The sequence below is a fragment of the Chionomys nivalis genome, chromosome 13 (assembly GCF_950005125.1).
Source record: "Chionomys nivalis chromosome 13, mChiNiv1.1, whole genome shotgun sequence".
Taxonomy (NCBI): domain Eukaryota; kingdom Metazoa; phylum Chordata; class Mammalia; order Rodentia; family Cricetidae; genus Chionomys; species Chionomys nivalis.
This window is the reverse complement of record NC_080098.1, coordinates 51,655,382-51,680,463: the sequence shown is the minus strand read 5'-3', so window position 1 is coordinate 51,680,463 and position 25,082 is coordinate 51,655,382. Positions and strand designations below refer to the sequence as shown.

At 42.3% G+C, this 25,082-nt stretch overlaps 1 protein-coding gene across 3 annotated transcripts; it reads left to right on the top strand.

Annotated features, from left to right (window-relative positions):
* The first annotated feature begins 1,077 nt into the window (after positions 1–1,077).
* On the top strand, positions 1,078–19,666 carry LOC130885756 (enoyl-CoA delta isomerase 2). Of its 3 annotated transcripts, none has more exons than XM_057787499.1 (10): positions 1,078–1,253; positions 1,927–2,089; positions 4,107–4,205; positions 5,318–5,506; positions 7,299–7,368; positions 9,352–9,451; positions 10,739–10,859; positions 17,101–17,190; positions 18,560–18,703; positions 19,334–19,666. In XM_057787499.1, exons 1-10 carry the CDS (start codon positions 1,210–1,212, stop codon positions 19,487–19,489), a joined length of 1,176 nt encoding a protein of 391 aa, XP_057643482.1. In that variant the 5' UTR covers positions 1,078–1,209; the 3' UTR covers positions 19,490–19,666. The 3 variants fall into 3 exon arrangements, with proteins under 3 accessions (XP_057643482.1, XP_057643480.1, XP_057643481.1); XM_057787497.1 differs by having other exon boundaries at positions 1,171–1,437; XM_057787498.1 differs by having other exon boundaries at positions 1,231–1,253; positions 1,937–2,089.
* Positions 19,667–25,082: the final 5,416 nt, after the last annotated feature.

Genomic DNA, 25,082 nt, shown 5'->3' with positions numbered 1-25,082 from the left:
TCTTCTTACAACAGAGTAGAGATTAGAGCTCTGGCTTGAGAATTCTGCCATTCTTACTCTGGTCCAGAAACAATACCCTCAGGAGATGTTGTGGGCAACTCTGACTGCTCTATGAACTAGATCAATGACATGCCAATTGGATCTTTTTAAAAATGTATCTAACTTTTTAATTTAACTCTATCTATTAGTTTATTTATGTGTGGTTGATTTTGTATAGCTGTACACATGCAACACCATCTGTGTGTTTGGTGTCTGCGGAGGTCAGAAGATGGGGTCTGTTCCCCTGGACCTGGAGTCATGAGTGGTCATGAGCCACTATGTAGGTTCAGGAAAGACAAACCTGGGTCCTCTGCAAAAGCAACAAATGTTCTCAAACAACTCAGCCAACTCTCTAGCCTTATCAATTAGCTCTCTTTTTTGGCTCTCTAGTGTTCTTAGCACAGAATCCAAACTCCTTAGTCTGGACACAATGATCCTTATGCTGAAAGGAAGTGCTGCCCAACTCACAGTGTCTCCCTTTCATTGAGAACTGCCCACTCCCACCCCGTCTCCATGCAGACACTGTGTTCACAGGACATGGCCCCTGCTCCAAATATGGTTAGCTGCTAAGCAAGGCTGACACCTTCAGTTGCAAACGCCTACATTAATGCAACTTGAACAGTGTCCTTCCACGTTCCTCTTAGACTTTATTGTGCAAGATAAGCATGTCCAGGGGGCATTCTTGTTCATTTAATCTTTTAAACATGTGCTCCATGACCTTAAACTGAGCGTGCTCAAAAATGTGCTCCTAACTGAACATGCTGAAAAATGATCGGGTTTCTAAATGAACATGCTTTAGGATCTCTGATTAAAATTCCCAGAGCCCAGCGATCTGCCTCCGTACTCCTGCTTCCAGCCGTCTTTGCCAGTCTTGTGCCAGTCACCTTTGTACCAAGTTGGACCTGGTCCAGAAATTCTGGGCTCCTCCCTGATATCCGCCCATTCAGAGCTCAGGCTCTGAAGGAGAGGCCAGCCACACCCCTGCCTGGGGCTTACAGTCTAGCCGTGCTCTGCCCTCCCCACCTGGCCTGGCTCCTTTCACTGCCCAAGCTCATCCCCTGGCTCCGCCTACAGCCGGAGCTCACATTTGGCTCCGCCCTCTCCCGGTCGCATCTTGAAGTTTCAGCTGGGCCTAAGCCTCAGGGATCACAGTGTCTTAAGCATCTAGCTATGGCGGCAGTGACCTGGAGAATGGTGCGGCGCTGGTGTCCGAGGTAAGCCGGCAGCCTCGGCTCTCTGGCCCAAACTTGCCTGCGAGGTTTGTCGCCCGCCCGCGGAGCCGCCCGCTCTGTCACCTGGTCTGGCTAGCAGGACAGCAGGATCCTCCTTTGGCGGTTTCGCAGCGAGAGAGCTCTAAATAGGGGCCTCGAATGTCCTTCCTCTGCTGAAGCCGGAAGGGTAAGAATGGACGCGCTCTGCCCACCTCTGCCAATCAGGGAGAGTTGTAAGCTCTGGTTCTGGGAGGCGCCCATGCCTGCAGGCCGAGCGCGGAACTTCCTAGGGCTCTAAGGCTGCACTGTGACCAAGATTGCCAGTTTTCTGAGCTCTGCACACACGCAATCCGTTATCACTAGCGTGGTTTTCAAAACCTGTTCAGAGAAGTGGCTGGTTAGAGCGACCCAAATGAAACAACCCAAAGAAATTGCGCCCCAGGAGCAAAGCCTGGAGCCTGGTGGTTGCAGTAAAGAGGTGGTGGCATGAGTGACTTTCTCAAAAGGCAAAGCATACACGTCATTTGAAAAAGTTTGTGCCAGTCTGTGGGAAGTTGTTTACTTCGAGAAAATATTGTAGATAAGCATGTCATTCTGATTAATAAGGCTTGGGACCAGTTGCTAATTCTGCTGCAGAAAGGAAGAGCTAGGAACAAATAAAAACCACTGTTTGTAGTCTCCCACAGGTCTTTAGATTCCCAGTGGCTCAGGTGCACTTGGGCAGACCAAAGATGAGAGCCAGTCAGCAGGACTTTGAAAATGCAGTGAACCAAGTGAAACTCTTGAAGAAGGACCCAGGAAACCAAGTGAAGCTGCAACTCTATGGGCTGTATAAGCAGGTAATGGGCTGAGGTCAGATGTGATTTAAACACATTTGGAGCAAATGATTCCTGAAGTTGATATGTTTCTAACAGGCAGCTTTGCATGGTTGGGCTGTATGGCTGTCACTCTTTGAGGTTTGTGATGCAGGCTTTGTTTAGGTTTGCTTTTTAGGTTGGGTCTTGATATACTTTCAAAGCACAGAGTTGCCCCTCTGCTTCTCTCCAGAATAAAGACACTTGAAAGAAAGAACATTCATGTTTACATGTTTGGGGCCTCTGCTTTGGAGTCCTTCCTGAGTAATTACTGAAAAAGTGTTTCAGGGCAGTTGGGGAAATTTGAATATTGCCTGAGTTTTACTATTATTTAGTGGTATCCTGGATATTGTTAATGTTGCCATGTTTATATAATAAAATGTTGGTGTTCCGGGGAAATGGAAAGTAAGTATTTAAGGATGGAATAATGTGGTGTTTGGGATGTTTGAAACCAATTAAAATGAACAAAAAAGAGAATAGGTGAAGCATATAAGGTAAAATTTAATAACTGTTAGTGGGATATTATAACTCATGTATTTGTGAATGTTTGAAAATGTTTATAATCATTGAGGAACTAAAGGTTATAATGGAAAGACTGCACTCCTAAGTCTGCCAGCCTGGACTCCTGTGTTATTATTTATTATTTTTATCATTTCTACTAGGTGATTAGCATCAGTGTCCCTGTGTGGGTGTCCTGGTGATATATATATATATATATATATATATATATATATATATATAAAATTGATATTTATTGAGCTCTACATTTTTCTCTGCTCCCCTCCCTGCCTCTCCCTTCCCCCCTTTAACCCTCCCCCAAAGTCCCCATGCTCCCAATTTACTCAGGAGATCTTTTCTTTTTCTACTTTCTACTTCCCATATAAATTAGCTCTATGTGAGTCTTTCTTAGTGTTCTCATTGTTGTCTAAGTTCTCTGGGATTATTATTTGTAGGCTGGTTTTCTTTGCTTTATGTTTAAAAACCACCTATGAGTGAGTACATGTGATAATTGTCTTTCTGGGTCTGGGTTACCTTACTCAAAATAATGCTTTCTAGCTCCATCAATTTTCATGCAAAATTCCAGGTGTTGATTTTTTTTCTGCTGTGTAGTACTCCATTGTGGAAATGTACCACATTTTCCTTATCCATTCTTTAGTCAAAGGGCATTTAGGTTGTTTCCAGGTTCTGGCTATGACAAAGCTGCTGTGAACATAGTTGAGCACATGTCCATGTGGCACGGTTGAGCATCCTTTGGATATATACCCAAAAGTGGTATTACTGGGTCTTGAGGAAGGGTGTTTCCTAATTTTCTGAGAAATCGCCACACCGACATCCAAAGGGGCTGTACGAGCTTGCATTCCCACCAGCAATGCAGGAGTGTTCTTTTTTCCCTTTTCCCCACATCGTCTCCAGCATTAGTTGTCATCAGTGTTTTTGAAGTCTCCAGCAAGTCCTTAACTTCTCATTGGCAGAGGGAATTCTGTGCAGCCCTTTGTGGGCTCAGTTTCCTGTCACCTCCCAGATGGCTGACTACAGTGGGTGACTTTGGATGAGCGAAGCCTCCACTTCCTGTCGTCTCCGAGACTCCTCTGTCCTCCATGAACTGACTCTAGGGCAAAATTTATACATTTCAAATTGTTTGAAAATCTCTTCTGAAAAGTAGCAGAGTGGGATGTTAATTCATTTCAGGATACCCACCCTACCTGCCCTCACACAAAATCAGTTTTCTTTGTATTTCCTGGAGTACCATTCAGCTAAGCTTCCTGGGGATCAGGAACTGAAGACCCCAGGAAAAGCTACAGCCCTTTGAGCAGTCAGCAGGAGTTTACCAGTAAATTCCTGGTTCTGTCCCCATAGAGAGGACTTTAGACAGTGTGGACTTTCAAATTTTGTGATTTGAAAATTAGCTCAGTGTTTTCACTTGTGACGAATGATCAGGGATATAAAACTGATGAACTCTTAGCTTTCTATTCCAGATTAATCACCGCTGCATTCTTTGTAGGCCACGGATGGACCCTGTAATGTGCCTAAGCCAGGTGTGTTTGACCTAGTCAATAAAGCCAAGTGGGAAGCGTGGAATGCCCTTGGCAGCCTCCCAAAGGTAAGTTTGTGTCCTGTTATTAATCAGAACTCACAAGATGTTTCTCCGCCCCCAGCAAATCTCTGTGCGTGAGTCATTGAAATTCCTTTATTTTACCCCCTCACTATGTTGGGTCCACGGGGCAGGGTAATTCACAGAAAGATTGGGACAGACCACCCAAGTCTACTAAGTCAGAGCAGACTTTATTCCAGGAAAAAAAAAAATTTAAAAATTAAAAAATAAATCTCCATGGGGCACACAAAGTTTATCAGCTAGCTGAGACCACAGCCAGAATTAAGGCTTGTAAGGCTGTGGCAAACAGCAGCTTTTTGACTCCCCCGCCTTTTTATAACAATAAGCATTAGGCAATAAGAAAGGAATTTTTACAATCTTGAGGTGAAACGTAGACACAAGTTGCCCTTCTTTGCAATTTCGATTTACAGAGTTTTCAGTTAAACTAGTGTTTGTATTTAGTCCGTTATTTTCCCCTGGTGTTCCTTGATAGTGTTAGCCAAGGCTCTGCACCTCCCTGATGCTGCCAGTTTCTCATGGCACGGAAGGGTATGGGAAAATGCACAACCAAAAAGTCAAAAGTAACGTACATCCCATCATTTAAAAGTTAACTCAGCTCACATCAATTGCTGGTCATGAGTGGCCAGGGGATTGTCTAAAAGCTGATCCTCAGTTTGCAGAGCAACGCTCAGTTTGCAGAGGGCCGCTTCAGCCTTGCAGATAGAGCTATGGGTATAAAACGAAGCAACCACGGTTAATAGTTAATCTTTAAGCTGCCAAGAAAGCTGCTGACAGCCTGCTCTCATTCTCCTAGGCTTACAACTTGTATTTTTTTTATTGATATATTCTTATTTCTGGTATCTACATTTCTATATTCTTATTCTTGGACTCTTTAACTACTGCAGTCTAGATTGGACTTGAACTCAAAAATCTGCCTGCCTTAGCCTCCCAGTGGCTGGAATTACACACATGGGTCTCCTCTCCCACAACCTTGGAAGTTGCAATGCACCTCTATTGAATCAAAGACTCTGCTCTTGATCACATAGTGATGTTTATTAGCATTGTATGTTTCTCATGTTGCTTATTTTAAATGCCAAAGGTCTTTGTCATCTACTCTTCAGGAAACTGCCAGGCAGAACTATGTGGATCTGGTGTCCAGTTTGAGTCGCTCATCTGAAGCCTCTAGCCAGGGAAAAAGTAAAGCCGATGAGAAAGTCCAGGAGTCTAAGGACATTGTGGTAACCTCTGAAGATGGCATCACGAAGATCACGTTCAATCGGCCCTCCAAAAGGAATGCCATAACTTTACAGGTGATGCTCCTGCCAGGGCACGGGCACATTTTCTTTTCTCTATTTCATTCTTTCATGCAACTGTAGAATTTCAGCACTATTCCTATTTTTGTAGAAAAAGATTAGAGTATTTGGCTTAAATGAGCAGAGTCAGACATTGTTTAGAACTGGGGAGTTTCTGGTAGGTTCTACAAATCCAGAAGGTGGTGAAGCTTTGCTATGAATGAAAGCACAAATCAGTCAAATCAGTCTAAATGAAAGAGCATGGATAGAGATGCACAGAAACCTCTAAGGGTATCGTAAATCCCGAGTCTTTCCATACCTGTGGACCATTCTTGTGTACACCTGAAGGGAACTGCAGAGAGAGACTCCATCCTCAGCAGAGCAGTAATAGCCCTGTTGAATGAACTGCTTCACAGGGTATATTTGAATTTCCCACAGAACTACACTGATAAAAAGTCAATCACTGGAGCCCTTCCCCCTGATTACAGGGGTTTATCAGGTGCTTGGAGGTCAAGGCCATCTGCAGTATGGGACAGCAGGCTCATTTGACACTTTAAGGATCTTGTTTAATGGGCCTCTGAACCTTCTGGTTTTTAAGGCACTTAATTTTGAGACCTCTGTATTTGCTTGTCTGAATTACTTCCGTAAGCAGGTATGACAGCTACGCATTGAAACAAGACTTAGGACTTTTCTAAACAGAGGACCCTGACACACATATTTAATAAACTAATTCAGCAGGGTGAGAAGTAACTTGGTAAGTTCTTATAACTGGTAAACAGGAGAATCTAAATTGATCCATCACTTTCCTGGCTCCGGCTCTACCTAGTAACCTTGGCTGCTGTAATCCTCAGGAATTATTTTCTGTCCCCTGCCTTAAGAAAAACAGTCTCATCATTATTCACATATTAAGTTCATGCCTCTATTTTTCCGGTGTCATTAGAAATACCCACCCTCCTCATAACTCTTTCCCACATTGAATCATTAGTAAGATCAATACAAATTTTTTAGTACAGTTTTAATAAAATCTATACCAATTTAGAAACACATTAAAACTACAGAAAGATTTTCAGAGATGTCCAGGGCCAGTGCTTTTGTATCCCAGCACAGAGAGTCCCAGAAATCCAACCTCTGCCTTAGTTGTGGCTTCCCAGACTGCCCAGGACACTTCCTCTTCCTGGAAGTGATAGCTGAGATGCTGTTTCAGGGACAGTTTTCTCAGCCACCTTTCCTCTCACCTGCTGTAGCAACCTCAGGAGTTCTAGCAAGCTGTGTGCTACACATGCCCCTCACTTGCCCCATCCCTGCTGGAGCATCCCTGTCCATATGCAAAAATCAAGAACGATGTCTCTCTTGATCACCTTTGGATAACATAGTAATTCGGTGCATCTGCTACAGCACCTGTACGTTATGTGCACCCAGCCGTTGTCAGAGGAGCAGAAATCCTCTCAGGCAGCCTCTTTTTTCGTCATCAAAGTACAATTATTGGGACTTGAGAGATGGCCCAGTGCTTAAGAGCACTCATGTCTCCTAAGTTTCTCAGCCACACACAGGGGGCTTTATAAACGTCTGTCCCTTCGGTCACAGCAGAGCTGACACCCCCTTCAGAACTCCAAAAGCATCAGGTCTGATGCAGTGCACAAACCTACACAAGGCAAAACACTCATGCATATAACTGAAATAAGTAAGTCTTTTTAAAAAATTACGTTGGCACTGGGTTGAAAGAAAGCTTGCAGACAGATACAGTGGCTCAGTCCACTGGACGATGGATCTCATTTTTACTGTTCCCTTCCCTGTCTATCTGTTCACATAGATGTATCAGGACATTATGCTTGCACTTAAAAACGCCAGCACAGACAAGTCTGCCATAACCGTTTTCACAGGTAAGACCATTTTCATGGATTCAGTACTTTGTATTTTAGGGAATTTCTTTCCAGCTAGAACTGATGCTGACTGAAGGTATTTCTCAGCACTCCAGTGGATTGATTTATAAATGGACCATGTTATCGTGCACATGCTATAACCACTCTTGATAATTACCCCTGATAAGTCGTCAGTCAGACCCTATCAAGTAAAGTTCATGCTGTCTGACTCACAAGCGCCACAACAGAAAACAACTCATCTGTCCACAAACAGGTTGACTTTTAACTGTTTGTAGAATTATGCTCGACAATAAAAAAGGCAAATTCTTGATACATGCAGGAATATGGATGTTCCTTACAGAATGGCTTAGTGAAGTTCATGAAACATAAGAGTGCATATTGCTCAGCTCAATTTACATAAGTCCTCTAGTACTGGAGAGAAGCTTCCCACTGTTTGCTGGTGGAGTCTGGATATGACTGCCTCCATCTGCTGGGATGGCAGGGTAGAGAGAGCATCTGGAGCATTCTGAGGCATCAGTACAGTTGCCCGTCTTAACTGAATGCTCCTTTCAGGGGTTTTGCCTCCCAAAATTTGAGTTACGTGTTGTCGCCTGTTATAATATATAACAATATATTATATAACTCGTCATGTAATATTTTGTTGTTATTAAAGTTCGTTACTATAAATATCTTACCTAATATATATGTTGAACTTCATCACAGGTATGCACATACAGTCACCCTCAGCACCCTCTGGGAACTAGTTCCATGATTCTCATCAATACAGTATTTTTCACACTTATGTTCCTGTATAGAATCCTGTTGCGTTTGCATAGAAGGCCCACACATCCCGAGGCTCTTGAATCCCCTCTTGGTGTCATAATGCTTAAGAGAGAATGATGCTATGTCAGTAAACATTACATTGTTTAGGAAAAAATAGTCACAAGGATAAAAGTCCATGAATATTTATTATGGATGACTTTTTTTTTTTTTTTGGTCTTCAAGTATTTTCTGCTGGTTGAATCCATAGATGTAAAACCTGAGGGTATGGGGGAGATCAATTGGAAAAGAAATACACAATTCATATTGGAGAGCCTGATACCATGCCCCTGTTTCAGGGATTGGTAGACCATCTGGAATGTATCCTATACACATAAATGGGAACCATCATATCTTCTTTTGGCGTGGGATCACTCCAATATTTATAGTTATCAAAACTATTTAAGGGTGCTAAGGAAGTAGCCTGAGATAGAGTGCTTGCCTATCAAGTAGGAATCCCTGGGTTTGATCCCCAGCATGTTATTGTAACACAGGATTTAAATACTGGCAGTCAATAGGTAGGGAGGGACAGGAAATCAGCAGCTCAGGGTCATCCTCAGCTACATGGGGAGTTTGAAGCCAACCTGGGCTACTTCAGATCCTGTCTCAAAACAAAAGTGATTAAGAAGAAACCATTTCATTGTAGACAAACAGTACGTAAATAATCACACAACTTCAGTGACTCTTAATATAGAGATAATGGTTCTTATTGTAATCTAGACAGTCCCACACAGTCTGTCCACTCATCTTGACTATAGCAGCCCCTTCCCCTGCACCCTGTTCTTTCTCTGCTTCAGCGCTGGGGGCTCTTCTTTCAGGCTGTTGTGTAGACCCTGGAGACCACAGACACAGAATCTCATTTGCACTGTCCCATCTCTGCTAGCCTTGCCTGTTGTTCAACTCTCAGTCCAGCTGTCCCTTCCTGTGTGAGCTCCACACTAAACATCACAATAGACTGAGCCTGCTCCATAGTCATACCACGTGGCCATCTGTCATGTTCTAGTCACACCATCTGCATTGACTTAGGTTCTTTAACACCTGTGTCTTGCTAGTCCCTACTGTGTGAATGAGGTTCACTCGTGTTCTGCTGGTGACTGGCTGAGCCCTGCGCACAGCAGATGCACATAGCTCTAGAATGAGTTGGAACATGAAGGAATCGTGGCTCTGTTGATTGACTGTTCGCAGGAGCTGGTGACTATTACTGTAGTGGGAATGACCTAACTAACTTCAGTAGTGCCTCTGGTGGAATGGAGGAGGCAGCTGAAAGGGGTGCCGTGCTAGTGAGGTAAGAGTGACCTCTGTTTGATCCTGAAGGGTTAATTCTTTTTTCCCCAGCTTCATGTGTCTTTGTGGTAAGCACATGTGTGTACAAGTGCATGTATGTGCATGTGGAGTCTGAGGTTGATGTCAGACATTTTCTTCATCGTTTTATGTCATAGTTCCGGTTTCTGTAGCTGTGATAAAATGCTAGGACCAAAAACACTTGGAGAGGAAATTTCTTTTATATTTCCAACTGATGATCCGTCTTCAAAGGAAACAAGTGCAGGAACCTGAAGACAGGAACCAATCCAAAGACCATGGAGGAGTACTGCTCATTGGCTTGCTCCCTCCTGCCTTGCTCAGCCTGCTTTCTTATAACTTTTAGGACTGCTGGTCTAGGGGTGGAATCAGCCTCAATGGTCTGGGCCCCCTACATCAATCACTAATTGAGAAAATGCACCACAGACTTGCTTATAGCCCAATATTATGGTAGCACTTTCTCCACTGAGAGGCTCTTTTCACAAATGGCTCTAGATTGCGTCAAGTTGACCTAAGACTAGCCAGCATACTCTTTCATTTTGTTCACTGAAACTAGATCTCTCAAACCCAAAGCTCACTCACATGCTCATTCTAGGCTCCTATTCTGAGGCCAGTTACAAGTAGGCCTCAACACCCACCCAGAATTTATGGAGGTTCTGGGAATTCAAACTCTACTCCAGTCTGCACACTTAGGTGGCAAATGCTTTAACCAATGAGTCATCTCCTTGCCACCCCTCACATCAGTAAAATGACCACTTGTCCGTGTTGATGCATTTAATCATGATTCCCCATAGATCCCCCTCTTCATCCTGCAGTCTCATGAGGTTGAGTGCAAAGTGTAAGGTGAGGAAGAGGTAGAGGGAGTCTGAGTTCCCACGCAGCAGGGTGAATAGACAGTGTCTGCAGATGCTGGCTGTGCACTGGAAGGAGTCTTGAAAGCTGTTGGAGGAGGGTTGGGGCTTCACCTTCCTATCCCAGTTCTGCCAAGTCTCTCAGTCCCCCTGAGCTGTGATATGCAGTTGTGCATGTAGTCACTCACCATGATGTCTCAGGCCACAACTGGCCCACAGTCCTGAATTCAGTGCCCAAGATGTGAACTGGCCTTAGCCTCTAGAGGTCATGACCTGATATTCCATTAGGTTTACAGGAATCCTGGGCCAATCAGGGGAGGTGGCCCTATAGAGTGATATCATATCAGATTCTTACATTCCTTTCTATAGTTAGTGGTGACACTTTGGGATATTTAATGATTTTTCTATTTCCATTTCTTTAGGGAATTTGTAAACTCTTTTATAGACTTTCCCAAGCCTCTGGTTGCAGTAGTAAACGGCCCAGCTATAGGAATCGCAGTCACCCTTCTGGGACTGTTTGATGCTGTCTATGCATCAGACAAGGTAAGTCTACTTGTGCAAGCACAGGTCAATCCGTGAGTACCTCCATTCTTTATTGTGACTATCCCTCAATATATTACAAGTGGTTAATGGTTGTGCTGGTTAGTTTTTTTGTCAACTTGACACAAAATAGAGTTACTTATAAAGAGGGGAAACTCAACTGGGGAATGTTTCTCCATCAGATTGGCCCTAGGGCATGTTTGTGGTGCATTTTCTTCTCTAATGTTTGATGTGGGAGGGCCCAGCCCACTGTGGGTAGTACCACCACTGTTCAGGTAATCTTGGGTTGTGGTAAAAAAAGCAGGCTGAGCAAGCTGTGGGAGTTAACCAATAAGCACTGTTTCTCCATGGCTCCTGCCTCTGTTCCTTGAGTTCTTGCCTTAACTTCCCTCAATAATGTAACCCAAATAAACCTTTCTTCCCCAACTTGCTTTTGGTCAGTGCTTTATCACAGCAACAGAAAATAAAACAAGACAGCGGTAGAATGTAGTCATTTAGATAGTTCTTAAAGACTTATCTAACTTGACAATTTGTGTTTGTCCTTCATTGTTCATTACTTTTTCTAAACACCAGTATTGCAAACATTGTCCCAACTCTAACAGTTCTGTATTTTAATCAGACTACATAGCTGTTCAGTTATCAGTTTTCATATTACTCAAAAATGATCAGGAGATGATTGACAGCTTGCAGGATTGCTTGATCTTCTTTTTCTAGTTCAGGAAGCCTAGTATTTAGGCTTCTAGAAAGAGAAAGGACTTTGGTCATTCACTGCTCTCCTTCCTTTTTAGATAAGAAAACTAAAGCCTGAGAAATTTGAGTCCTCAACACAGTTCAGCTTTGTGTTCACCACTGTATTTAGCATGTGTGTTTTTGAGTTTTTGTGTTTGTGCATGTGCGTGTGTGAATGGGAGAGAGAGAGAAGGGGGGGGGGACTTTCAGTGTGTCACACTTGCTGGCCTAGAACTGACTATGTAGGTAGACCAGGCTGGCCTCGAACTCACAGAAATACTCTTGCCTCTGCCTCCCAGAAGCTGGGATTAAAGGTGGATGCCGCCATGCCTAACTTGTATTTTTGTTTTATTTTTTTCTTACCGTAGTATTTTTCTGTAGTGCCCAAACTTAAAATTTCTAAAAATATATAAACTACAAAAAAAAAAGATTAGTTTAAAAAACAAACAAACATACATACACATGGGAGATGGATGTGTTGATTAGTAAACTAGAAGGGAAATGCTCTGAGCTGAATCCCCAGGACCATTTAAGAAAAGCTAATCTGTAGGATAATGGATGGGGGTGGGAGGATTAGGGACATATAGTTCAGAGAATACACAGTGACAGATACATGGTGCCAAAGCTTCTAAATTACAGTGTGAGGACTGTAGTCAATCATAGTGGAATTTATACAAGAACTTTGGCAAATGAATAGATTATTGCTATACCTGGATGTGAATATATGAGTTTATTGGTTTCACTAAAGCAGCAGTTTTACTGTGTTTGTGTGTGTGTGTGTTTGTACATCTACCTTAAATATGCATCCCAAAAATTGTTAATTAGGGAAAAATCATTTCATCACTCTGATGTAAACCAGTGCCAGCATTTGCTTTCTGTAGCTTAGCAAATCTCACCAGTACCTGGCTTCTGAAACCTTGGACTGGTTGTGAGTTTTTGCTATTGTAAGCATAGGTGTGATGATAGTTATCCTAGTGATTACCCCAGGATTATAGACCACCAGCCCCCAGGTTCTTCTGCTGCCTTCTCCTTAGGAAGGGCCAACATTTCTTGATTAACCACGGAAGAGATTCCCTGGGTTTTTATTGACTTCACAAGCAAATACTGTATTGAACAAGAGGCTCACATTCAACTCTATTAAAATACCCATTGCTATGCTGTTGTCTATGATGGATACTGATCTTAAATACAACTAGTGGCTAAAAGTACTAGTAGCTTCTCTGTCAGCAAATGCACTGTTTCCATGTGAGTTTTAAATTTGTTCAAATAAATGTTTGCATGCTCACAGTGTGTAGGTACTTTGTTAATACATATACACATTTTATGCAATACACCCAGCAGCCTTATGAGGTCATACTGAGTTACAGATAGAGAAAACTGTCACAAGGACGGTAAGGGACTGTCCCGAAGACTTAAATCAGTTCCTTGCTAGAGCGTCAGCCCTTAACGGCATCTACCATTTTACCTCTAGGAATAGCAGTGTAGTAACTGCTCATTGCCACGCTCATATGTCCCTGTTATCCCTGTTTATGTCAACTTAGCTGTGGCTGCTTTTCTGATTATATCCGTGAAAGGCATTTTCTTTACCAAAGTTTCTGGGGTGAAAAGAAAAGTGACGGTAATAAGAGTATTTTATATTTTATTCATATGCTGCATATATCACAAATCTCACAATATGCATTAAAATAACCAGTATGTTTTACTGTTGGAAATTAAGTACTTGTCTACTTATATCAGTGATTCCCTTTCGTAACTTTTTATTATTCCTCGAAAAAATATATAAATAGATGGGTGTGTTGGCTTATACCTGCAATCCCAACACTTGAAATGCTGGGGCATGAAGATTGTCATGAGTTCAAGGCTAGCCTATCTGGGATATGGAGTAAAACCCGTCCCAAAAAAGTTTCTTCTTAAGTATAGAAAAAAAAAAATGACCATGCTTGTCATCTAAACCACCAATATTGAAAGTAACTCTAGAATCTGAAGCCAGACAGAAGAACCCTGGGGCAAAATCAAGACAAATGGAAGATTGAGAAAACAATATTTCAGCTCATCCAACAAAAGCTAGTCACTCCAAAATATTTTTAAAGTCAATCTGTAAAGCAATCAATCAAGAATCAAGTACAAAAATTAGTAGTGAGGAGAAATAAATACCATACAAGAAATGAAACATAATGGCTCTTTAAACCATGAAAGAGAGCATTAAAAATAGCCTGCTTCTCTAGGGGTTGAGCAAGAGAGCTTAGCTAGTAAAGGTACTTGCTCCTCATATGTCAACTGTCTTTAGATTTTCTACTGCTGTGATAAAAGCCCATGCCAAAGCAAGTCGGGGAGGAAAGGTTTACAGTTCCACATCACAGTCCATCATTGACAAAAGTCAGGACAGGAGCTCAAACAGGGCAAGAACCAGGCAGCGGGAGTTGATGCAGAGGCCATGGAAGAGTGCTGCTTACTAGCCTGTTCTTCGTGGCTTGCTCAGCCTGCTTTCTTATACCACCCAGGATCATCAGCCAAGAGGTGGCACCACTCTCTGTGGGACTGCCTCTCACACATCAATCATCAATCAAGGCATTACTCTACAGAGTTACCTACAGGCCAACCTTATGAGAGCTTTTTCTCAAGTGCAGTTCTATCTCCTCAGGTAACTCTAGCTTGGATCAAGTTAATATAAAACTAGTCCTCACAACAACCTAAATTCAATGCCTGCACTGCACATAATGGAAGGAGAAAAAGAACTGCAGCAAATTGACCTCTGGCCTTCATCCATATAAATGTGTATGCTCCCATGCATATATACATGTAAATAAACAAATGGACCTTAAAGTTTTTGTAATGCAAAGAGAAGCTATAATAGTAGATATATATAATTCTAGGACTTAGAAAGAAGAAGGATTAGGCCATCAAGAACTCAAGATCAATTTTGGCTATCTAACAAGGCTAGCCTGGACTACATAAGATCTTCTCCCACACCCTTCCTCATCCCTACCTCCAAAAGGCCAGGAGGGTATGATAACTCATCACTATAATCCCAACACTCTTCTAAGAGGCTGAGGCAAGAGAACTGCTTTACGTTAGAGACCAGCCTATGCTACATTTGATAAGGATCCTTTATCCAAAACGCTGTTTTTATTTAAAAAGAAAGTTGAGCCACAAACTAGTAAAAATTCTTTGCATAATACTTACTCATAACCTGTGTCTATAAAGAATCCTTACACTTCAAATATAAGAAGGCAAATAATTTACTTTTAAAAATAGTGGGAAATGCCAGATGGTGATGGTACACACCTTTAATCCCAGCACTCAGAAGGCAAAGACAGATGGTTCTCGGTCAGTTCAAGGCCTACCTGGTCTACAGAGAAAGTTCCAGTACAGCAAGGGCTACATAGAAAAACCCTGTCGCAAAAATAATAAACAAACAAAAATTAGTGATGAATATGTTAGTAGTTACTTTACCCAAGATGCTACTACACACAGCCAGTAGACATCAACATTCTCAACGTCATTAGTCATAAAGGCCATATTATCAAGTGCCGTGAATGTAGGCGAAAACTAGTGTTCAAATGTCAACCCACTGGAGGAATGATTCTCTGATGGAGGAGAATCCCATCCAGGCAGGGCCTACGGGACCAACTGACTCTGGAAACTGTTGCTCTAATCTGTAATTTCACATTTGCTAAAGCAGCTATGGTGTCTCCCCAATATCTGCACTGTAGTGTGTAATTTCATATGATTTGTATAAGTAATCTCACAATTGCATCTCATGTTGGTCAGGAAGATAAGTTCTCATTAAGCTGTGTAATTTTGATATATAGAAAGTATACTAGGATATGCTTCATAACTAGATCCAATGTCCCTCAGGACTATAAATGAAACATAAGTCTGTTTTGTTCCTTTTACTCAAAGTATACACAATTAACTCATTTTCACCTCAGAGCAAGTTCAAACATGACTAAATATTTCTGTATATGGATCATAAGTTAAAAACTTTACAGATATGCACACAGTCAGAGTTGCAGATGTCTAAGCAAAGTTACTAACACAAAGCAACCTAAAAGACCATGCCAATCCTTCTTATGCTAAGTCTGACTGATAAGACCCGACTCTCTATGCAGCTCTCTCTGCAGCTTGTCTCACCCAGGCACTGTGTCCCCAGCCCCTAGTCAGTCTTAAACCTGGAACCTTGAAACCTTGAGGTGCCATGGTAAATGGCTTGTCTCCTTATCGTTTACCTAAGGAGTGTGCTATGACCAATGAGATGTAACTCTTGTAACTTGGTCCTTTTTCCTTAAGCCTCCTGTTTAAAAAAAAAAAAAATGTACTTAAGCTAAGCAAACTAAGAAGCATGGGAGAATTGGAATAGTAAAACAAAGGAGAACTAGAAGCCACAGAGGTAGAATTAGAGCCAACAGAACAGTAAATAACATGACTCTCAGATCGTGTGTATGAATGTTTACCCCTCAAATAGAAAGGATGAGCTCAGTTTTGCTTCCGTATGGGTTTCTTTCTTGTACCCTGGAGGTGGCCTGAAGAGCTGGACTCTGAGGCTACTGCTAACGTGTGAACTGAAAGCATATGAGACAGCACCATGTTCATAGTGATGTGTGTGGGCTACAAGGACTTCTCTTGGGGAAGCTGAATAAGGGCATGGACAAAGTGGGGCTCTCCTGTCTCAGTATGGGGTGTTGATGCATGGCTACTCTATTCAAATTTACTTCTTTTTTAGTAAAACAATTCTGAATTTTTTTTCAGCTTTGTTGAGGTATTATTGAAAAGTGGGAATTTTATATATGTTATATCAATAAAGGCCATGGTTGTGACTGGCCCTACTGATAATGGCCACAATGCTGGAAACATTAATAAAAGCATTAACTGGATATAGATCAACAAGTGATGCCACGTATACATGGGAAGAGCAGCAATGATGAGAAAGAGGCCACCAATGTGCAATGCATGAGTGACTCCCAAACCTTATGCCAAGGAACAGGAGCAAGAAACAAAGATCTATTGTATATAGGATTCCATGCATGCAACCTTCTAAACAAAATTTGGGGGGCGGGGAGAGACAGCAGGGACAGAGAGCAGATAGTGATGCGTGGGAATGGTAGAAGGAAGGATTTGCCCACAGGGGGCCAGAAGGGGACTAAATATTTTCTCAGCTGAAATTGTTGGTGGCAACATAATGTACATATTTGCAAAACTCCACTGATAACACATTAGAAGTGAATTGTGTATGCATAGTATAACACATGATTTTAATTTAAATGTCCTCACCAATTAGGAATACTGAGCTAGACACAGTTGTACATTCCTGTAATCCCTGCACTCAAGAGGCTGAGGCATGAGATGGTTAAGTTCTAGGACAGAACGGGCTACATAGTAAGACTGTGTCTTAAACACAAAAATACAAATTTTGAATTTAAGATTAAATAGTAATTACATAACTTTGTCAGAGTTGAATTATAGACTAACTCCTATATTTCTTAATGCTTTTCTGTTCTTCCTCAATCCCAACTAGGCAACATTTCATACTCCATTTAGCCACCTCGGCCAGAGCCCAGAAGCATGCTCCTCTTACACATTTCCGAAGATAATGGGCTCAGCAAAGGTAACTTAGAAAAAACTTAAAATATAGTGTGTTGTCTTTGTTGCCAAGGCAATCCTGTACTCTGTCTTCTTTCCCTGGGGCAAAGTTTGCAGGATGACTATTTGCTCTGCTACATGGAAAACCCAGGCTAAGGGGAGAACCGATGTAAGGGGAGGGTCAGGATATTTGCTCTGCAGTTCACGATGCAGGGACCGTGTCTGACAGCTGGTGACCTAGAGCTGGAGCACTGGTGGCAACAGAAGACCTTGTCCTCCACAGCTGTGTGACAGTCCTTGAAGGCCTGGGACTAGGAAGCCTTATAGATGTGGTCAGCTCAGGGTCACCTAACTGTGTGGATGAGCAACATCCTTTGAGATGACATGGTGACATCTTCTCTTTGGAGCCATGTGAATTCTAGAAGTCGCCAGCTTTTAGCAGCTCCATAGTCATAGTCACTGTGACTCCCAGTCAGAGCTGCCTTTTACCACTTATTATGCTATGTAGTGAGATGCCCAACTGCTCAGGTCTAGCTAGCTCTGTGTTTCTGCAAATCTACTTGTCCTCTGTGGAATAACTCTAAGGACATGAAGATAGGACTGGAGAGGAAGGACAGAGGGAAGGGCTTAGCAGACATTGGTCGCCATCTCAGTATGGTAAGGGAGCCTATTCGGTGACTATTAGACTTTTTTTTGTGGATGCCACCACATGCATACATAGATAGTACACGTGCATACAAACTTTAACCTCACCGTGCTGTCGTCACCAAGCCGGGGTTATCAATCAGTTAAACTTTGAAAAGTTGAGCAGAACTAGCTCTTCAAAGTTAGACAGTTAGACCTTTGGAATTTATTTATGTTTCTCAACTATAGAAAGAACATTTGCTCATTGGATTTGGTTTTTATTGAAGTGCAATGAAAACTATCCCCATGTCCCTTCATTCACACTGAAGTAATCTGAGTACCTGTGCAGGGGAAGAAGACATTCAGAGTCAACCATTACAACAGCCAGTAAGGGAATGGATTCTGAATACCTCAAAGGTTGACCCTATGGATGCGATTGTTCTACCCTGCTCTTTTTTGTCATCGTTTACAGTGTTTCATAGCTACTAGGGGTTCAGGCCTTTTCTGTCCTGGGCTTCACATTCTTGCCTCTCCAATGCAGATCCTTGCAGAAGAAGCTGCTGTTCTAACTTCTAGAGAGGCAGAACCAGTTATAGTCTCAGCTGTATGAAAAGCTTTGTCCAGTGTGGTCATTGGCTTGCCTGTTTCTGTGAAAGACAGGCAACCTTAAGAGCCATGAGTACATCTGCATCTCCCTGCGGCTGGCTGTTCTGAAGTCAGCTGAAGCCTTGCTTTATTAAGCTGGGGTCGCATCTTGCTTTGCATTGCAGGCAGCTGAGATGCTTCTCTTTGGGAAGAAGCTCACAGCAAGAGAGGCCTGTGCTCAAGGCCTCATCACTGAAGTTTTTCCTGACAGCACTTTTGAGAAAGAGATCTGGACCAGGCTGAAATCATATGCGAAGCTCCCACCAAACGTTAGTATTTGGTTTTTCCTTGTGGAGATGTGGAAATCATTTCCCAAGGGGAAAGTGTGCCTTAGGAGGATACATCCTAAGAAGACAAGACATGTCTTCAGTTGGCTTGAAGCACCTCTGGATTTTGTTAAAAGTTACTATAATGTTGGGAATAGTGATTTTTTTTTTTAAAGAGAATTTACCAGATAGACATTTCATTTCCATGTTATAAGGTCAAATGGGACATCCTTCATAGGGATGACTCCAGGAGGATGCCAGGAGACACCCAGCTTTTTTACTTTGGAATTCAGGTGGGAGGTGAGGAGGTTGAGTATATTTAGTGGACCCCACTCTATAGCACATCAGTTTGTATGGGTAGTAGCTGATGGCTGATTGTTCTTACATCTTTGCTGTTGAGTGTATTATCCTGGAACCAGAAGATTTGTATCTATTTAGGGCTGTTTAGAAATGTATAATAACAGAGTTCTCTGTGTACCTTAAATAATAGAATCGTCTCTGTGTACCTTAAAGGTAAACCCGATTATACATGTCTTAGTAAAATCTAAAAGCATAAGTTCATTATGGTGGATGGCAGGAATGGACTGGTCCTGTTCCTGTTGGATTAATTTCTTGCTGGTTTTGTTTCATCAGTCCATGAGAATTTCCAAACAGTTAATCAGAAAAAATGAGAAAGAAAAGCTCCACGCAGTTAATGCTGAAGAGTGCACTACCCTCAAAGAAAGATGGCTGTCAGAGGAATGCATCAATGCTATCATGAGCTTCATATCCAGAAAATCAAAGCTGTGACGCCCACCCCCGCATTTAGACTTCTCAAAGGAAGGATGTGCCGTGAGTTCCGGTTTCTGGTATATGAACAGCACCCTTCACCGTGCCTTTTCCTTGACTAACACAGCAATTGTAATGAGAAGGCCTCACAGCGCTGGCAAATAAAAATTTTCATACCTCAAGTCTTAAGAGTTCATGAAAGTTTTTGCCAATAGAAAGTTGTACATTGTTTGACATGAATGTATGAACCCTAAGACAGCGTACTTGGGAACCTGTTCCCAAAAATGTCTACAGCCTAACATTCTGAGTTCATGTCTCTAACAACGGTAACAGTTTACCATCCACACATAGTGACTGAGTAAATTGAGCCAAACACCGTCTTTGGATCACCAACTTGAGGTATTCTTTGATTAAATTTTCTTTTTCAACAATCTGGCAAAGGAGAAGAAAAAAAATCTTCAATGCCACTTGTCTTAGTTAGGGCTTCTATTGCTGTGAAGAGACACCATGACCATAGCAACTCCTATAAAGGAAAGCATTTAATTGGGGCCGGCTCAGTGGTTTAGTCTATTGTCATCATTGGAAGGAATTTTGGTGGCATGCAAGCAGACATGGTGCTAGAGAAGTAGCTGAGAGTTCTATATCCAAATCTGCAGCCAGCAGATGATTACAGAACAATTTCCCTGATGACATAGAAGTACAAGTTCTTAGCTAAATAATTACAAACACATTTGAGGAACACATTATGAAGATTACATCATATAGAGTTCATCTTGGATATATAGGATGGTTTGACATATATAGATGGATAAATGCAATATAGCATATAATTAAACTTAAGGAAAAACTACATGATCTCTGGACAGATGCAGGAAAAACAATTGATAAAACTCAACATGCTATCATGACAAAGTGCTGGAGAAGTGAAGAATGGATGGAACATACTTCAAAGTAATAAACACCATGGACAATGACCTGTCCCCAATATTATCCTACATGGGGAAATGAAAATCACTTTCTAAAACAATGAAGAATGAGACAAGGATATCCACTAGCACCTCTCTTATTCAGTGTAGTGTTCCAATACAAAGGATGAAATTAGAAAAGAAAGAATCAAATTATCCCTATTTTCAAAAGATATGGATACATAATTAAAAGATCCTTTATTCTCTCCCAGAAACAGCTTAGACTTATAAACAATACAAGAACATTTGAAGGATACAAAATTAACATATAACAACCAGCAGTCTTCACACATGACAATAATGAACTCACAGAAAACTACATTAGGAAAAGTATTGCATCTGAAATAGTGGGGGTAAATTAAATAATTATTCTAGTTTGCTTTCCTACTACTGTGCTGAGCACCATAGCCAAAGGCAACTTAGTGGTAGAAAGAATTATTTCAGTTTACATTACACAATCACGGTCCATCATGAACCAAAATGAGAACAGAATTCAAGCAGAATTAACTGAAGCTCACCTCTCAAACATCAAGCAGAAGGCAGAGAACACATTGGGAACTGTACCAATCTGTTGGAAACTCCACCACCAGTGATACACCTCCTCCAACAAGGCCGCTCTTCTTCATCTTTCCCAAACAGTTTCACCAACTAGGATCCAAGTATTCAAATACAAGGGTATGTGGAGGCCATTCTGTTGTGAAATATCATCTTAACTATGTAAAGATTGTTGTATTTGTTTATGCTGCATTTGTTTAATGATGTGAGGATGTGTGTTTAGTGATGTAACGATGTATTGCATTTGTTTCATCTTGCCAGCCTAAGGCATCTGATCCGTCTAATAAAGAGCTGAAAGTCCAATAACTAGGCAGAGAAAGGCTAGGCAGGGCTGGTGGGTAGAGAGAATAAGTATGAGGAGATCTAGAGAGAGAGGGAAGAACAAGAGAAGAGAGGAGAGAGGGAAGGATATACCTTGGTCCAGAAGCCAGGCAGCCACAAGCCAGCCAGACATGAGAAGGAGGGAAAGTAAGGTATACAGAAGTAACAAAAGTAAAAAGCCCCAAGGCAAAAGGTAGATAAAGAGAAACAGGAAGTTTAAGTTAAAAGAGCTATCCAAAAACAAGCCTAAGCTAGGTGGAGCATCAAATCTAATAATAAGAATCTGTGTCATGATTTGGGAGCTGATTGGTGGTCTGAAAAAAAAAAAAAAAAAAAAAAAAGCCTGGTACACCATTCTCAGCAAACCATCACAAAACTATAGCCACCATTCTCATTCTTTAAAATATATTTGAACAGAGTGAACATTAAACTTTGTATAAATAAGAAAAATGGATGATTAGGGGAAAAGTCTATTTCTTTAAAAGTAACAAATAATACTTGCAATTTTTCTAGAGAAGGATACCTGAGGGAAATTTCTTTGCGACAAAAAAGTAGTTGAGGGTTATCATTGAGCATAAGTTGTGCACATGGAATACATGTGCTGTGATGCGAGACCCGGATGCACAGCCTAACCAGAAAAAAAGGGGTGACAAAGAGAAAACAAGTTGATTCTAGGAAAAAAGAAATGTTTAATAATTGTGTTACCGGAATTTCAGATCCTGACTGCTGGCTGCTGTCCTGAAAACCGGGATGTCAGGCAGAATCAGAAGGAAATAGATTTACTACTGCTGTCCTGAGGCAGGACAGCTAGTTAGGAAACACAGGGCTGAGGGAGGGAAGCCTCTCAAGCCCCTGGTTCTAATTCCATCTCACTGCTGACACCCTGCAGCTTCTACATAATGAATTCCACAACCTGGAAAGGAGCTGTGCTGACTTTTCCCAGAGCATCACAAACAGACTATTTGACAAGGCTGATGGCCTAGGCCCTAGTCCACACTCCTGTGATCTAGGTGTTACTAAGAACCCCACTGATGAATGTTTTCTCTTTACTAGTGCCCCCTTCTCAAGCTTCAAGCATGCACAGAGCACCTGCAAACAGTCTCCTCTTCAAGGGCAGAATCCTGTAGAAAACACAGGGATCCCAGCAGCACGCACTGTCCCTGACCACTAAACTCAGCTACAGCTGATTAGCCTCACAGTCCCTGGGTCACACACAGCTGCTGCTGAGGCACAGACATAACATCCCTCTCCTGATGTAGGCGCTCGACTCCATCCGAGTCCTCTAGTCTTTCTGCTTCATTCCCACCATCCTGCAAAGGAGTCTGAGGGCCACTCTTCTGTCTCCTGAGTAGAGGACCCTGAGTCATGAAGGAGCTCCTTTGTCTCTCAAGCAGATGAGCCCCCTGCATCCCTGAGGATGATCATCAGGTCGCCCAATTAGCTGCATGGGTTCTTTGCTGCTGCCAATGACAGGCACTGAGGAAAACAGCAGAGTCCCTCCTGCCTCAGATCTCCATCTTCAGGGGCGTGGCAGCACAAAGGGGGTTTATGAGACAAATGGGGGTTACATTAAGACAATGGCCAAGATCCCTTCACAAGGGGGGATCTTATTCCCAATGACTCTGTTCTCTTCTTCATCAAGATCAATTAGCCCTTGACCTCTGAGTACCAGTGTTAAAGACACATTCAATTTTTACAGCAGAATCCTTTGGAGATGTGAATGGAAGGGGCCATTACCGAGGTCCCTCTTTCAACTAGGACACCCTGTGGAGGAGGCTGTTAAAGATGAAGCAAAAGAAAAGCATATCGCATACACTAATCACAGAAAGGCTGAACAATCCTGATTTAGAGGCCAAACTGGGCTGTGTGGCAGCACTCTGATTTGACAGGAAGTGGGGAAGAAGAAGAGGAGGAAGGAGACAGAAGGGACAAGAGAAAGAGGGTTAGGCCGGGCACATCCGTAACTCTCACAAGAGGAAGGCTGCAGCATAAGGAGGTTTGGGGCCAGTGCACGGTACAGAGTAGAACTAGCCTTAAAACAACATACAAAACAAAAAAGTGGTAGTGGGGTGGCTGGGCCTGGGGCTCAGTTGGCACAGTTCTTGCCTCGATTCCGTGCTTAGGGCTGCACCTAATACCAGCATTTGAAAAATGGAGGCATCAGAAGTTCAAGGTCATACCCAGCTAAGTAGAGTTTGAAATAAGCCTGGTATACATAAAACTTCCTCTAAAAAGAACAACAAAAGATTAGGGGAAAGATGAGGGAAGACTGGAAAGACAGACAGAAGCGTAAATGTGGCTGCTTCCATCACAGATACACAGGTTTAATTCATCTCAAGCAGGATCATGAAAATGAAGCAGGAAACATGAGGGAGAACAGAGGCTACTGAGGCTCTTTAGATACTAATCAAGTCATAATAGGTGCCTTCCCCCTGCAATTATGTGAATATGATTTTCCCTGGTCTCACTTTCCCTGGTGCTTTCATCATAGGAACCTGGCAAAAGTCCAATTCCTTCGCCTGCACTGTAACTCACTGAAAAAGAAATGCCTATAAGCATAAAGTCATGCCAGTTAACACGGTCTGACCGCTTACCCAAAGGTGACAATTGATCTGAAGTTGTCATCAGATGTGGAAACACACCGGCTAGACAGAAATTTTCAACAGTTTATTGCCCTCAATAAACTGACCTGAAACTTCCAGAATAAGAGTCCCAAAGAACAAGGTATTGAATAGGAGACCAGAAGTGAGAAACGAAGATAACAAAAAGGAAGGAACTAGGAAGCTGACGACTTATACAAGGAAGTTTATTAAGAAGTTGAGCATCTTATATACTATTAGCGGGGGATAGTCACCAAGGTCAGCAGAGAGCCAAATCAGATAATGCTGGGGAAAAGAACACAAGATGCATCAGACATACATCACCTGATACTCACAACCCAGAGGGAAGAGTCACCGCTCCAGAAATTGCAACCTTCACTCCTTCAAGGCATTGGCTCTAGCCTCACTGGCCTTGCCAAGTTCACTCCTTACCAAGGACCCAGAACGAAAGTTCCCGTTGTCCTTTGTTCAGAGCCTCTGAGAAAGTCCTTGGTCAGTCTACCTCGCTGCAACAAATGACCACAACCAATCTTTCCTGTCAAGAAGGGTGCCCAGAGATGGGACATTGCATTTAAAATGGGTCAGATGAGGGCTGAACAAACTGCTAGTCTGAAAGAAACTTAGTAACCTCTGTCTTAGGAAATAGGCCAGCTCTGGAGAGAGTAGGATCATAGGAGGAGACTAGAGTGAACGAGGGGGTCAGAGACTTCTCACATCTAACAGTGTCTGGATGGAGAAAGCATGGGCTGCAGAGACCCAGAGAGGCTGGACACCCATTTCCAAACAGGAAGAACAGGCAGGGATGTCTACCTGCAACCCAACGCTGAGACAGGAGGGTCAACACAAGTTCAAGTAGGGCCTTTATAGTGAGATTCTGCCTCAAAACAAATGGCTTTAAATAAAAAATAAAGAGCTGTACACCATAGTGCAAGCCTATAATCCTAGAACTCAAGAGGCAGGAGCAGGAGGATCACCAAATATTGGAGACCAGCCTGGGATACACGGTGAGACTATCTCATAAAAAGCTAACATAATGGATAAATGACTGTGTGAATGAATGAATGGAAAGGGCAAGCAGGAGAGATGAGTAGACATTATGGGCCAAATCTCTAAGGCCTTCATCATGTGTTACACTAAGAGGTTTGGGTTACTTATTAGGCAAAGGGACCCACT